This window comes from Sycon ciliatum, chromosome 6, assembly GCF_964019385.1.
Source record: "Sycon ciliatum chromosome 6, ocSycCili1.1, whole genome shotgun sequence".
NCBI lineage: Eukaryota > Metazoa > Porifera > Calcarea > Leucosolenida > Sycettidae > Sycon > Sycon ciliatum.
Genome location: NC_088648.1, coordinates 1,868,864 through 1,885,202, shown reverse-complemented (window position 1 = coordinate 1,885,202; position 16,339 = coordinate 1,868,864). Strand labels below are relative to the sequence as shown.

At 46.7% G+C, this 16,339-nt stretch overlaps 1 protein-coding gene and 1 long non-coding RNA gene across 2 annotated transcripts; one reads left to right on the top strand and one right to left on the bottom strand.

Moving 5' to 3' along the window:
- Positions 1–265: 265 nt before the first annotated feature.
- LOC135819063 (uncharacterized) lies at positions 266–775 on the bottom strand. The gene has a single exon (XM_065332212.1). It carries the CDS (start codon positions 773–775, stop codon positions 266–268), a length of 510 nt encoding a protein of 169 aa, XP_065188284.1.
- A 2,943-nt stretch (positions 776–3,718) lies between these two features.
- On the top strand, positions 3,719–5,325 carry LOC135818787 (uncharacterized). The gene is made up of 3 exons (XR_010553747.1): positions 3,719–4,126; positions 4,219–4,384; positions 4,920–5,325. It is a non-coding gene; the product is annotated as an uncharacterized LOC135818787 (long non-coding RNA).
- The last annotated feature ends 11,014 nt before the right edge of the window (positions 5,326–16,339 follow it).

Here is a 16,339-nt window from a genome sequence, read left to right as displayed (position 1 = left end):
GAGAATGATTCCGAGTGATTCCAAGTGATTCCCATTTGGGAATGTGACCAACCAAACGTAACCTAACTGTGCCCTCACGACATACGATTACAGTGGAGAAATTAGGTGAAAGAATTAAGTTCTTCAAAATTTGGTTTTCTGTCGAAGGGGCGACATGCAATGGGAGGATTTAGCAGAGGGTTTGTTTATGATTAATTATACGTATTGTTCTCATACTTTGCATACGTATTGTAGCTGAAAATATGATGGCATGTCTTACAAATGACTAAATATCCAATAGACAAGCCAGGATTCCGTCTGTTGCTTGGGCCGCAGCCGACCTGCGTGGTCTTGCTCTCGGCTCGGCTGTTGCTGTGGGTGAGGCGTCGGTTGTCGACGGCGGAGCTGCTGCTGCTGCTGCAGGGAGTTCGTCGTCCATCACCGGTGGGGCTTCGGCCGGAAGCTCTTCGGCTATCGACGGTGGAGCTACTTCGAGGGGGTAGAGACAGCTCAGCGGACGTGAAACGGTTGTTCCCGCAGCTGTGATGACACGCGCTGCCCTAACCTTTCCATCTGTCTCGCTGCGAATCAGTTGCGTGATCTTGCCCAGTCTCCAAGATCCCCTTGGCACGCGCTCATCTTTGATCAGAACAACTGAGTGCACTGTTGGCTCAAAGATGGACTTCCGAGATTGGCAATGCCCGGTGTCGGACCGGAGGATTGGCAAGTACTCCTTCTCCCATATGGTCCAGAACGTATCCAGACTTGCCAACTGACACTGCCACGTGTGTAGCATCTCTCTGGCTGGATCTCGGTGTGGTGCAAAGTCGATGTCCTCCAGTGTCGCAGAGGGGATTGGAATACCAAGGCTGCGTCCGTTGGCAATGAAGTGGGCTGGCGTAAGTACCACTCCATCCAGGCTGTCTTCCCCACCCGTCCCGTGTGTTAGTTAGAGTAGTAGGTGTAGGTTAGAGGGCGCGTGTTGACGATAGCCTCCACCTCTGCCAACATTGTTGTAAGTTTGCCCTTTGTGAGCAGCCTTCACTTATCCATCATCTCGATGACACCCTTCCTTTGGCCCGTCAACACGGCGCTAGTCTCATTCTTGCTGGGGACTTTAATGTTCACAACCGTGCCTGGCTAAACAGCTCTAAGACCACACCGGCGGGCGAAGTACTTGAGGACACTTGTGCCGCGCACCTTCTTACGCAGCACGTTCAGACTCCTACTCGTGGCGACAATACCCTTGACCTCGTGATGTCTACCTTCAACTCCCCAGTATTGACAACCGGCACACCCCCTCTTGGGCGGTCTGACCACGTTATCGTTCTATCCGACTTCGTAGGCATATTACCTTGCCACGAACCTACAGCAAAGCGAACTGTCTGGCGGTACAAGAGCGCAGACTGGCATCGCCTCCGAGCTTTCCTTCGCAACTCTCCATGGCACGACATCATAACTGATGACCCGGACACCTCCTGTGAGCGGGTAACCACCACGATCAGAGGCGCAATAGCCAGGTTTGTCCCATCTAAGGAACTTACCACGAAGCCGAGTGATCCAAAATGGTGGACACCGGAATGTACAGCTGCTATGAGGGAAAAGGACAAACGTTGGCGTTCCTGGAGAAAACACCCGAACGATCTTTCACTCAAACAAGCTTTCCTCCGCTCCGTTACCACAGCCGTCAACATCCTAAGGCGATCCCAGGAAGCTAAAGAGGCCAGTATCCGTCACAGCCTGTCCACGGGCTCACTCAACGGCAAAGAATGGTGGACCAAGTTAAAGTATGCTAGTGGGGACGGACGTAACACGGACATTCCTCTCATTGTTGATGCGGGCAGACGGGAGTTGGCAACAAGCCATGAGAAATCGGAGGCCTTTGCCACCTTCTTCTCCAGGAAGTGCAGTGTCACTGGCCAGGATCTTACTTCTGACGACTTACCTGACCTTGTTGCAACCGGAGCACCGGCACTCGCAGCCGTTCATTTTCGCCCCGCCACTGTCTACCGTCTGCTAGCGCGACTCGACATATCAAAGGCGACTGGACCGGACGGCATTTCAGCCCGGGTCCTGAAAGAGTGTGCCAAAGAACTTGCGAAGCCGTTGTCCCAGCTATTCGCTCTCTGTTTCAGGTGCGGAGTTCAATCAGAATCTTGGAAGACAGCTAACGTGGTACCGATCCACAAACGGTCCTCGCGCTCTGTTCTGAAAAACTACCGCCCAGTCTCGTTATTATGCATAATGTCCAAAGTAATGGAAACTATTGTCAATCGCCAACAGATGAACCATCTTGAGCGCCAGCAGCTCCTCACTCCCCACCAGTTTGGGTTCCGTAGAGGTCTCGGCACGGCAGACGCACTACAGGCGCTTCATAACGCCTGGGTGGACATCGTTGGCCAAGGTGGCGCGGCACGAATTCTCGCAGTCAATATGGCCGGGGATATTGACCGGGTCTCCCACGTGGGCCCCCTCTACAAGGTCCGGCAGCTCGGCATTACTGGCACTCTCCACTTTGCGGATAGAGTTTAGTAAAGTGATGGGCCGCAGACTGGTTACAGGCCCCTTGGGCTTGTTAGGCTTAGCGAGAGGTATGAGTATTCCTGGTCCAATAGCCGTCGATAAATTGGCACCCTGCGAGAACCAGCGCTAGCACCTCGGATCCATATTTCATGAGCTCTGCTGGGATTTTATCCGGACCACAAGCGAGCATAATGCTAGCATGAAAAACACTGCATTTTTCAGAAAAGTAGCGATATACTCCTTTTGGAAGTGTTCGCCGTTGGTACAGTGGGGCGGCTAGCAGCGTTTTTGCAAGGAGAGGAAACACTAGCCAATCCCACTCAAACGGCAAGACTAAAGCTTCCTCAAGACTGCATGTAGAAGGTTGGGAGAAGGACATCTTCTTCGCGAGTATTTTCCTTGCGTCAAACAACGGTGCTCTTCGGATGCGTAGCCGCTATGACTGCACGAAAGATGTCCTGAGTAGCCCTTTCCCAAGCTCGCCACTTTTTTCGCAACTTTTGGTTGTTTTGGAAGAAATCGCAACTTTCGCAACTTACTTTATTTTCACGAACTACTTCGCAACTTTTCCGCAACCGTAAGCAGAGAAGCGCGTTGGAGGAGATCATTGAAGTGTCCGTCCGTGATGCTCCCCTTCAACAAGAAGCGCTGAAACATAATCATTGCATCAAATCATCATGACAAGTGTACTTCTGGAAGAACATGTACAGTCGTCCCTCTCTAATCCGGCACTTTATAATCCAGCACCCTCGATAAACCAGCACAATTTTCAGTAGCCAAAATGTCCTCTTCATGCACATTGCAGCAGTAAATCAGATTTGTTAATCCAGCACCCTCCCTAATCCAGCAGATTTTCGTGGCACAAATGGTGCCGGATTATAGAGGGACCACTGTACACTATTATTATAATGTACAATCATGACATGTGTACATGTGCATGCTTTGTTGGTAGACAGTACATGTATGTTACAAGGCGGAGGAGCACTGTGTTCGGAACACAGTGACCTTACTACAGCGATCCACGGTGGGCAGAGCCCAGGTCTTGCGACCATTTGAACCGGCTCTGCCAACCGTGGATGGTTGCTGTAAGGTCACTGTCACCGAACACAGTGGTCCTCCACCTTGTTACATGCTGTCAACCTACAACATGTTTTCAACAAAACAAAGTTTTAGTTTATCCATGTACATGTACATGTTACATGTATAATGGGGCTGTTAAGTGATGACGTCACAGTTCCTTCGATACGCATAACAACGATCCCACTGGGGACAAACAAAAGTAGCGTCGTCTCCACCGACCCAGTTGTCAGTGGCAACATATAGGAATCGTGTACATTTCTTCGTTTCTTCTTTGCTGTTTTCAGTGAGTGTTTTGTTTTCTCTTTGTCCTTGATCTCGACGATGTTGTCGTGCTCATTACCTTACTGAGACGTCTCTTGTGACTGTAGCCAGTATCACGGAGGATTTTATTGGCGTGACAAGGTAGATCGCCGAGATCGAGCGTGAAAAACGCTCTGCATTAGTAGCTCCTGTAGAATGTTTTCTAGGTTGGCGTATCCATGGTCAACAAAACCAAGGTGCAAGACAGCATGAGAGATCGTGTAAACGATGTGAACTCCAAAAGGTAAGCTCCTGAACAAGTGGAAAGATATGGGTATTTACAAACTCTCTTTTCATCCATCGATTGCCGCTATGCATTGCATTTTGTCTTCACAGATAATCTGGCCAAATTTATTGTAACTAGAGAGTGCAATCGTGCACTGCTTGGGGCCCATCCCAATGTCATCACATGGCTGTGGTGACTAGTGTATATCTGGGAGAATTTTTCCTCGACTGGTACGGAGTGCAGGTGGATCGATTATGAGAAATGCGAACATGTGAAGTAAGTAATTAGTTGTGTCGAAGAAATGTGCAATAAAATATAATTTACTTTACACTCAAACATACACTGTAGATGTACATGTAACATCATGATAATGATTCTATCTTCATTGTCCCGCAACTGGTACACCATACGCACCGAATACATGGTGTGTGTGTGTGCGCGCGCGCAAGCGCGCGCATGTACATGCACACACTCTCATGCGTGGCCGAGTCGGCCAGATGAACAGACCATGCATTTACACGAGGTGCCCGTAATGTCATTGGAGCGCTGTACTTTATGACTTTATTCCAAAAGAGTATGCCTTGCCCCTGACGAATGGAGTTGTGTCTGTGCTCAGCTGGTATCGGGCTATGACGCAACACTGCAATCAGCGCTGCAATTAAAAGAGCACTGCATGGATTATTTTGACTAACTTCCTTTGCGTTTACTTGGTTGAGCCCGTGGTTTCATTTCTGTGTTCTGTCATGATTGGCCTCTGGAAATAATCAGAGTGGATGTCATTTTGCCATTATATGTGTGCCTTGTGCGACAGGTTCAAGGCTAGATGCACTTCACATTCGGCGTGCGATCTCAGCGTCTGGGACCTGATGAAGTCTTGGTTGGATGATTATTCAAGCCTGACACTACTCGACACACCAATGTTCATGTCAATGTAATTTTGTCAGAGCTGCACTATTTACGTGTTGATGCTTACTTCGGTGTTAGCGTGTTTCCCCCGGATTGTTTCTATCATCATGATCGTGTGTTCTTGGGCTGAGCGAGCACATGCACAAGTGTGCAGCTATAACCCTGTGTATCTTTGGTTACACTTTGTTCTGCAATGCATGTACCTTGTAACATTATGTGCTTGCACTGCTTTGTCTGGCCTGCGTATTTCAGGACTATTCAGTGCATTAGACCCAGGTTTGTTCGGTTGCCGGATGATCTCTTGTTGCGTCGCTCTCACAAGCCCTATATGACAAGCTTCTTACTGCCAGCCGCGTAGCATTAAAGAGAATATTTTCGTTGGATAGAATGACTCCCACCACTCTTCTATACAGTCATACTAACTTGTACGCCCTTGAGAAACGCCTCAACTTCAAAACCTATGTATTTGTTTACCGCTGCCTGAATGGACTTGCTAGTCCTCTTCTGCGAGACCGCTTTACCTTGCGCGCCCATGGTGCTCGCACTGCAGCCACCACCCGTGGCCAAGTCTCTGCTGCTCTTGTTCTGCCCCCCGCTAACACCCGATATGGCTTTAGTGCAATTTCTTATTTGGGCGCTGCCAGGTGGAATACACTTCCACCGGCTTGCCGCATGTCTAGTTCACCAGCTGAATTTCGCTCATCCATCAAATTATACCTAGGGTTCCCTGTAAAAAGGCGCTGACGCCTGTTGGGAATTCCCTAGTAAAAGAAGAATAAATAATAATATGTAAAAAGGCGACGTGGAGACAATAATCTTAATAATGCAATGAATATAACTAAATGCGCACTCATATCACAACCATGGGGACGAATCATGTATTCCAGAACGTTTTCTTGTCACAATTATCAATGGAATTCGTGACTAAAGAGAATGATGAAACTACAATAGGATTTATACACTTGCAGTGGAACAGCGAGGATACAAGCATAGTAAGAAAAATAGCACAAACCTAGGAACAATTTGCACAGGTAATAAACTATAGGTGAGGTGAGAAATGATAGGAAATTCAGCAAGTGCAGTGTGACAATGGACATGCATGTGTAAGTGTGTGTGAGTGCGAATTTACTGGAATAGCGTAAGTGCGGTGACATTTTCTTTTTGTTTACAAAGATTTGGATCACGAATGCGAATGTAGACTGCTTCTAGAACTTTTAACTGCTTGAAACTACTTGCAGAACGAACAACACTGAACCAAGAATCATCATAACTTTCACGACACACGGGGTTAGACAACAAATGCAAAGAAGAGTTGACGACTGTCAGGCGTTTGGCAATGGCAAGGGAAGACCGGTCACGAAGAGAACGCGACGGCAGCTGGAGGAGGAGTGTGGAAGCGACGTGTGCAGTGACGATGATGAACCCGGTGGTCAGTTGCTGGGAGAGCCGACGACAGGTGAAGGTGGCAGCGATGATGAAGAGGACGGTGACGATGATGACGATGATGGTGCAGATGGTGTGAAGGACGGTGGCGGTCAGAAACCAAGTGAAGGCGGAGGCGGTGAGAAGAAGAAGAATACATCGGCAATTAAATTGCATTTGTTGTCTAACCCCGTGTGTCGTGAAAGTTATGATGATTCTTGGTTCAGTGTTGTTCGTTCTGCAAGTAGTTTCAAGCAGTTAAAAGTTCTAGAAGCAGTCTACATTCGCATTCGTGATCCAAATCTTTGTAAACAAAAAGAAAATGTCACCGCACTTACGCTATTCCAGTAAATTCGCACTCACACACACTTACACATGCATGTCCATTGTCACACTGCACTTGCTGAATTTCCTATCATTTCTCACCTCACCTATAGTTTATTACCTGTGCAAATTGTTCCTAGGTTTGTGCTATTTTTCTTACTATGCTTGTATCCTCGCTGTTCCACTGCAAGTGTATAAATCCTATTGTAGTTTCATCATTCTCTTTAGTCACGAATTCCATTGATAATTGTGACAAGAAAACGTTCTGGAATACATGATTCGTCCCCATGGTTGTGATATGAGTGCGGATTTAGTTATATTCATTGCATTATTAAGATTATTGTCTCCACGTCGCCTTTTTACATATTTTAAGCGGAGATACACATGCGATCAGATCGAGTGTCTGAATAGGGCGCTGCGTAAGCGTTATGTCTGTAGGTGTATTGCCTTGAATGTAACGTTTCTTCGGCAATGTCTGGATTGTGGCGTTTGCCCTAATGCCATCCAGAAGAGAGTGCAGAAAGCCAAAGCGTACCAGTCTTTGGCCATCGAAAAAACATTCATTAGAGATGACATAGCTAGGTCTACTGATACCTTGGGCAAAGTACGGTCACAATTCCGGTGGCTGTATCGTCAAGCCCGTGCATTTCTTTCGGAGCATGACTTTCTCCGCTTTTCCATGCTCATTTCGGAGAACGATGATAAACTGCAGACCCGACTCATCGCTAAGTATTCAAAGAATATCAAATGGCTTAGGAACAAGCGTTTTGGTTCAATATCTATTAACACCAACACCATCATCAATCTCACAAACATTGAACTCACTACAGTACAGAAGGAATTACTTTCCAGAGGCACTGACTTCGGAATACCGCCAAAATCCAACATGAAAGAACAGGTCCTGACCGACTTCGAGTTATTCTACCGCAAACTAGAAGAGTTTGTGCCGGTAACACAATCGAAGAAAGCGGTATGCACTGCTAACCTCCGTGCTGTAGCAGAGGAACATGCCGAGCAGCCGGTGGATAGGAAAGCCTTTTCATTATCGAGAGAGCACATGAAAGCCCGGTCAGAATTGAAAGCGAACAAGGATATAGTCATCACTAGACCGGACAAAGGCCGCGCCACTGTAGTCATAAGTCGAACTGAATATAAGTCCAAAATGGCCAAAATTTTGGATGACAGGACCAAATTTGAGTTGCTTGGCCCTGTATCAACGCACGATCGAACTCTTATCCGAGAAAAGCAACTAGTGAAATACCTGCAGACACTGAAAAACACAAATGAAATATTCGCATCTGAATTTGCACGGATAAAGCCAATCGGTTCGGTGCGACCTAGGATGTATGGCTTGCCAAAAATTCACAAGCAATCTTGCCCGCTACGTCCGATACTCTCCATGACTGGCTCAGCGGAATACAGAATATCCAAATGGCTGTGTATGATGATCCAGCCAGTGCTGGATTTCTACTGTAAGCACAACGTCAAAGACACCTTCCAGTTTGTTGAAATCTTACATGAGAACCCAGTTCCATCTTCTGCGCACATGTGTTCCTTTGATGTTGTCAGTCTGTTTACAAACGTACCATTATCCGAGACAATCAATATCTGTGCTGAAACACTGTACCACAAGGAAATAAAAGATGTACCATGGCTGTCCGAAGCGGCTTTTCGCCGCTTGATGTTGATGGTTACGAGTGGTGTGGAGTTTTCATTTGACGACATCATGTATAAACAGACGGATGGCGTGGCTATGGGTTCTCCATTGGGTCCGGTCCTAGCCAATGTGTTTGTTGGGTACTGTGAATCGAAGATAGATAAGTGGCCGGAATTGTACGTCAGGTTTGTGGATGACTCCTTCACGTACTTTGATTCGAGAGCAGACGCTGACGACTTTCTGCTGAAACTGAATACAATCCATCCTGCACTGAGATTTACGTGTGAACATGAAGAGTCCAATAAGCTATCGTTTCTGGATGTGTTAGTCGAAAAGACCCAGACTGGTGTATTGACTACAGTATACCGTAAACCCACTTTCACCGGGCAGTACATGATGTTTGACTCGTTCTGCTCTTCCCAGTACAAGTCAAACTTAGTTCGTAACCTTGTAAATAGGGCACAACGCATTTGTTCACCAACAAAGCTACAACAGGAACTTGATTTTCTACGCTCCGTATTTGTGAAGAATGGCTACCCGCAGCAGCTCCTCGACAAACTTCTAACAACTACACCTGTTGTTAAGGAACGAGCTATCGGACCGTTGCCGTGCCGCGTATTTCTTTGCTTGCCCTGGAAAGGGAAAGAATCGAAGGACACGGCCCGTGTGGTGAAATCCCTAGTGGAGAAAACCTACTTTGCCACCAATGTGGTTACCGTGTTCACTACGATCCGTTCGTTCACGATGTTGAAGGATGTCCTACCAACCCTACAATTGAGTCACCTTATTTACTACTTTGAATGCCGACAATGTGGTAGTCGGTATGTTGGTAGGACCCTTCAACATCTGTCCGAACGTATCAAACAACACGTGCCGCTCTCAATATTGTCACAGGCGGCGAGGTCCTCCCGACCAAAGCGTGGCCGACCACGTAAGCACCCAACTCCACTGTCCGTTCCGGCAGAGGCTTCTGCTCCACAAACGGTGTCTCGGAAAAACCAACACAGCACGCAGAAATTGGGAACAAACATTAATGTAAACAAAGACGAACACTGTGTCTTATCTTCATTATCAGCGAGTACCGGTACGCCGGACGCAGACAACCGCAACTCACCAAAGCTGAGAAGGAGCAAACGGCTGGCGGCAGCTCGGTTTGCAGAGGTGACTGGAAAGATGCATCGAAACTCTCCGGATATGGATGATGCCAGCGGAAGAGTTGACGACTGTCAGGCGTTTGGCAATGGCAAGGGAAGACCGGTCACGAAGAGAACGCGACGGCAGCTGGAGGAGGAGTGTGGAAGCGACGTGTGCAGTGACGATGATGAACCCGGTGGTCAGTTGCTGGGAGAGCCGACGACAGGTGAAGGTGGCAGCGATGATGAAGAGAACGGTGACGATGATGACGATGATGGTGCAGATGGTGTGAAGGACGGTGGCGGTCAGAAACCAAGTGAAGGCGGAGGCGGTGAGAAGAAGAAGAATACATCGGCAATTAAATTGCATTTGTTGTCTAACCCCGTGTGTCGTGAAAGTTATGATGATTCTTGGTTCAGTGTTGTTCGTTCTGCAAGTAGTTTCAAGCAGTTAAAAGTTCTAGAAGCAGTCTACATTCGCATTCGTGATCCAAATCTTTGTAAACAAAAAGAAAATGTCACCGCACTTACGCTATTCCAGTAAATTCGCACTCACACACACTTACACATGCATGTCCATTGTCACACTGCACTTGCTGAATTTCCTATCATTTCTCACCTCACCTATAGTTTATTACCTGTGCAAATTGTTCCTAGGTTTGTGCTATTTTTCTTACTATGCTTGTATCCTCGCTGTTCCACTGCAAGTGTATAAATCCTATTGTAGTTTCATCATTCTCTTTAGTCACGAATTCCATTGATAATTGTGACAAGAAAACGTTCTGGAATACATGATTCGTCCCCATGGTTGTGATATGAGTGCGCATTTAGTTATATTCATTGCATTATTAAAATAATAATATAATAATAATAATTTGTATTCATCAATTTTTGGGCTTGAGAATTGAGCTGTTGTGTGGTTCCCTATATGAAAACATCTTGCTGGTGCTCTGTGTTTCGATTATCGACTGTCGGAGCAGTCCTGCATTTATTAGCAGAACGGTCAATACTGTAGTCTTTTCACGTGTTTGTCTTTGTGTGTTCACCGGGGGTATTAGCGGTAACAATGCACACAGAACGGCAGTGTTGCATCACTGGACGACCCTGCCTCTGCATCTGACTTAATTTCCCCAGGATCTGGTGCAGTTACACCAGACAGCCACTTTCTGTAAACACGCAAACAGCAAAAGAAGAGATCCCGCAAATCAGGAAAAACCATTATGGAAAATATAGAGTAGATCATACAACATTCAATAATCTGGAGTAATTACAGTGAGACAAACAGTTCAAACAGTGCTCTCTCTCTCTGTCTCCATCCTTCCAAAAATACCCTATGACAATTCCCTAGAATTATTTTATTTTATATTCTTAGGACATCATTCTGAACATAATAAATTCTTCCATGGGTCTTAGATCACCACGGAGGGCGAAAATATATCTAAGTCATGCAGTTTACGGGAGGTGCGAGCTGTCATGGATATAGAGGCTGATATTGTGCCAGCGTGAGGGCAGAGACAGAAAGAAGACACTGATTTCTTGAACAACTCACCGATATATAATTGAATACACAAGGAGCGCTCATAATTTGATCCATCAGGACGCGAAACATCTTCAAAGCACTCTCAAACACGAAGTTTTACTGTGGGCAGCCAATTTCACAGCCATCATGAAGGCACTCGACGACTACAGGAGTTTTGTAGAGGAAAGAACAAGGAGTAAAGAGCGACAACAATCGCTTGAAGAAAAAGCAAAGAAAAACAACTGTCTCTCCAGTCATTTTAGATGCTGTTGCCCTTGACATCTGGTTCCATCCAGAGGACGCGACTTTTGTTTGTCCCCAGTGCTCTCCGTTGCTATGCGTATCGAAGGAGCCGTGACGTCACACTTAACAGCCCCATGTGGCAGCACTGAGAAATGATGCTATGAAGCATGATAAATATTATGGTATTTATGCAGAAGAACTTGCTCATTTTGAGTTGCGATATCAGCAACCTTTTGAGCTTTTTCTGAAAAAAAATATGGATGCGATTTCAGCAACTTTCACTTGTTTTGGCATGGTTGCGAAAAGCATAAGTTGCGGAATATTTTGGCATCTTTGGGAAAGGGCTACCCATCGTTAGGCGCTGCATCTGCCGCTAGGGTTTATTATTATTATTATTATTATGAAATGACCCAAAGGCAATGTGCCTATCGAGGGGTTCATTTGATTGAAAGAACAGTATATGTAGATGTATGTACAAAGAGAAGTAGGGATTGATGAGGAGAGAAATGGGGAAAATCAACTGCAAGGTGGCGGAATTCCGTTGATTGCATAAGCATAGTCAGCTGTAAATTTCCCGAGGGCAGCTTTGAACTTATAGAGCGAGGCTTCCGATGTTAGACTGGGGGGTAAACAGTTCCATAGAATAGCAGTTCGGAACATGAAGAGAGACTTAGACAATGATTTAAATTTGGGAAGAATGATTTTATTTGGTCGTCGCTCACTATTCGTAATCTTGAAATGGAAATCAGCAAGGTAATCACGATGATGGAAAACATATCTGTGAAAAGTAGTGAGACGGATGATTTGACGACGATAGGCTAGTGACTCTAGGGAGCATTTAGAATTTACCGGGTGTTAGCGGCCGTTGTGAGTTCCCTTCGGGAACGGACACGATATTTTACTCTTTTATTTACTTTACCCTATCGAAAAATGGCGACATCTACGCAGCTGCTCAGGACTAGCCCTTTCCCAAAGATGCCAACACTTTTCGCAACTTATGCTTTTCGCAACCGTGTCAGGAAAGGTGAAAGTTGCTGAAATCTCATCCATATTTTCAGAAAAAGCTTAAAAGTTGCTGATATCGCAACTCAAAATGAGCGAGTTGTTGTGCATAATGATGCCAAAAACAACCAGAAATGGAGCGGAACTAGACAACACTGAGTCTGTGGCGCAGCACAACTGCCTGTCTTATACATGTAGGAAAATGAACAGACTTGGAATGAGTCATTGTCCTTGAAGTGATATCTATCAACTTCAGAACATTGATGACCGAATACCCTAGTTTGTGAAGCCATTTTACATATTTTGTTAAAAACAAAATGACACACCAATTATTTGAATCCTGAGAATACTATGAAAGTAGGGCATGATTCAAGACACTTTCCAAAGTGGGATCATTCCCATTTTTTGACACAATGGGCATGAAGGATAGCACTTCCACTTGCAATAATTTATTTGGACGCGTCTTGCCTAGAAGTGGCTGGAAAAACGTCATTTTACAACCATGTTAAAAAAGGCAAGTCACCTCGTACCCAACACACAAAATACCGTCGGTTTGGTACCGTTTCGACGATAGAAAGTGCTGTTTAGCGGGAGAACGAAACGGTAAGATTTCAACTAAGGTTACGTCACAAGTCCATCGTTGTGTCAGAAACCGAAATGCTAACCATGTCTTGAAACCACACACAAAACGGTACAGGCCGACGCACGGTCAAAGTTAGCGTGAACGGCAAAATGCTAACCATGTCTAATGAAGAAAGTTGCGAACACAGTGGCGAGCATCTTTGAGAAAGGCTAGCAGGGAGTAGAGCCCCCTAAACTTGGCTAAACGTTGGAGCACTGCATCGAACGCGGCCCGGGCCGCGGGGCCTGCTTACATAATTATTTAGATGTGTAGACATTGTTCTGATGTAGAGTTGTTTACCTCCACGAGGCACTACGACGCCGGCGCCGCCGCCGCCTACGCCTACGTCGACTTGTGTTGGAAGCGCTGGCAGTCCGCAGGGGTACCAGTACATGTGGCTGAGCTGCCTGTGCAGAAAAAGCCGCAACAGCGTGTACCTGGGGCGGTGGTGCAAGTTTAGCGTGCAGTCGGAGGTGGACATTGGGCGCTTTTGCAAAGACTCGTTCAACAGGCGCCTTCATAACAGCTTTATACATTATCACTGTAGCAGGCTCGTTGGCAGTGCTATCAGACACGCTACTGCTGATGGTTGGCTCTGTGGTGGACCTTGTGGACGGCTGGATAGAGTCTGGTTGCGTCTGAACAGCGCTCATTGGCACGATACTCTTCGTGGCCTGTTGCGGTTGTGGCGTTGTGGGTGGCTCGACCTTGCTCTCGCCGTTAAGTCGGCTCGTCCGTGGAGAAGGTGTGGTTACTATGTGGCGGGAGCTCATCCTCCGTGACCACCTACGACGTCGCGAGCTCCGACGCCTCCAGATCTCCCGTCGCCAGCTCCACTGTCTCCGCTGTCGCCTCAGCCTCGTCCAAAACTTGTTTCTCTCGGAATTGCGATTCAAAATCTCGTCACGAGTTACGTGGTCGCTGACGTCTGAAATCAACTCGATCCGGTCATGATTATTGTCCCCATCACTATCCTCATCATCTGCGTCTTCGACTCTCCCTGAGTAGAGTAATCGTTCTAACCTGTCCATATCCTTGGCACCACCGTCATTTGCTCCGCGCATCCTTTCCAAGATCGCTCGTAGGTCCTCGACTGCATTGTCACTGTCCATTCGGTCATGTTGGGTGTGCCTTGCCAGGCCGCGTCCGCTACTGAACAAGAGCACCAGGACCATCATCCCTAGGAGGAAATCTGGTCGATAGTTCATTGTAAGCTTTCAGGATCCGCGGCTCACTTCACAAGCACAGATGCAGTGATGGCTTGCTGGATGCCTTGTCAGGATAGATGAACCACTCATGAATTGCAGCAGGGCAGGTTGACCATTGCCTGAGCCACGTGTCTTGACTGGGCTTTCTTATCCTCCCTGGTAGTACAACAACAATAATCTTTTTGGATTGATTGTGACTTGGGACGGCAACTTCTGCCCCTAAAACAGTTCACCCAGATGATGGAGACGGCAATGCAGTACTTTGGAATACGATGTGTTCGATGTGCACAAGTAGGCAGCACCACTGGCCTGCACCAGTCCCGGTCACCCAGGCCAGATCATTAGCTGTCAGCATTTCTGGGTTGTCACGACGGTCTTTGAACAGTAGATGTCACATGTGCACAGGACAACTGCTCAAGCCACACCCATACGTTCACAGTTATGTCCCGAAATTAGAGAAAAACTTAGTTTTACCAACAGCAGTTCGCTTTTCATTAATTTTGTTTCTATGATTCAAGCCGGCTTGCGCTAAATTATAATATACGTGTACATGTAATTAAAGTACATTTCAATTCTTTTTCTGGAATTCAGGGCCACTATAATCACACCTGATTGCGTTATGTCACCTTCTGTGCTATGTTCCATCTTGCTCAGTCATGATCTTGCGTTCTCTTGAGCAAGCTCAAATCGCACTTAGTATCATGAAAGTAATAAACAGTTATACCACAGCGCATTATTTGCCTCTCATAAACAGTAAGTCAGGTGAGAGACGCTCAGTCTGTGAAGATGTTGATCACATACCGCCACTGTCAAAGACATTGAAAAGATGCTTTCATTAGGAATTTGTAACAATAGTGCAATTTTGCCAAGATAGTCAGAATATACGTCTTGTACCTACTTCGAAGTAGACTCTAAAAGCCGAACAAAGACACGGTACAATACTGCTTACACGGAAAGGAAAGATGCTGCTCGTAATCGTCTAGTCTACAGCCTAGACGAAATGAAAAAAAGAACATGAGACAGAGTGCAGGAAAAGAGCAGGCAGTAGTGACCAGGAAACAACAAGCTGCGGAAGAACAAACAATGTACTCTCGCTTCCTTGAATGGAGTGATGAATGGAGTAATTGTGATTCTGTGTGACACATGCTTGCGTACAATTGTCTCGGGTCGTTTCAAATTGAAAGGTATAACCTGGGTTTAGCCCATGGCATGGACAGAAAAAAACTATAGGGTTATAACTGCAAGGTTCTGCAGCCGTCACACAATAGTAGTGTGTGTGCGTGTGTGTGTGTGTGTGTGTGTGTGTGTGTGTGTGTGTGTGTGTGTGTGTGGTGTGTGTGTGTGTGTGTGCGTGTGTATGTGTGTGTGTGTGTGTGTGTGTGTGTGTGTGTGTGTGTGTGTGTGTGTGTGTGTGTGTGTGTGTGTGTGTGTGTGTGTGTTAGCTGTTCGCTATCATCGCGTCCGCGATGGGCAGGTCTGAGGTCTGAGGTGTGTGTGTGTGTGTATGCGTGTGTGTGTGTGTGTGTGTGTGTGTGTGTGTGTGTGTGTGTGTGTGTGTGTGTGTGTGTGTGTGTGTGTGTGTGGTGTATGTGTATAATTATGTGTGGTTGGTATTGTATAATTATGTGTGTATTTGATTGTGTACATGGTGTTTGTTTGGCATCATGTGTGACTGGACTTGGTAGTTCGCGTGTTATACACATGTTGGTGACGTTATCCCCAGTAACTGCTGCGACGTCGACGTCGACGTCGCCTCCGTCTGCGTCTTCGTCGGCTAGCACTTGCGGCAGTCTTCACAGGAAGAGATTGAGGTGCATGGAAACCACTAGACTGCACGGGGCCATGGACTGCACTCGACTGTGGCGCATAATGGTGGGGTAGCCGGAGATGGATGTTGTTGTGTATCTCTGGGATTCGCTGCGTTGCAGGCCGTAACTCAATTTTTAAAGTTTCGAGGCGTTGTTTTGTGGTGGACGGTTCTGTAGGTTGCGGCGACGTATGAACGACTGAAGTGGTCGGGGAGACCTCTGTCACCTTTTCCTGCTGTGCGGTGGTGGGCTGGATCTTGCTCTGGATGCTAACTGGGTTCTTACGTGATGGTTGTGCGGCGATTACTGGCACACGACGCCGCCGCCTCCTGGACGACAACCAAGTTGGTGGCTTCCAACTCACCCTGTGCCTGCTCCAAAACTTGT

Coding starts and splice junctions, on each gene's coding strand:
- LOC135819063 (XM_065332212.1), bottom strand. CDS start 775: ATGCTACACACGTGGCAGTGTCAGTTGGCAAGTCTGGATACGTTCTGG.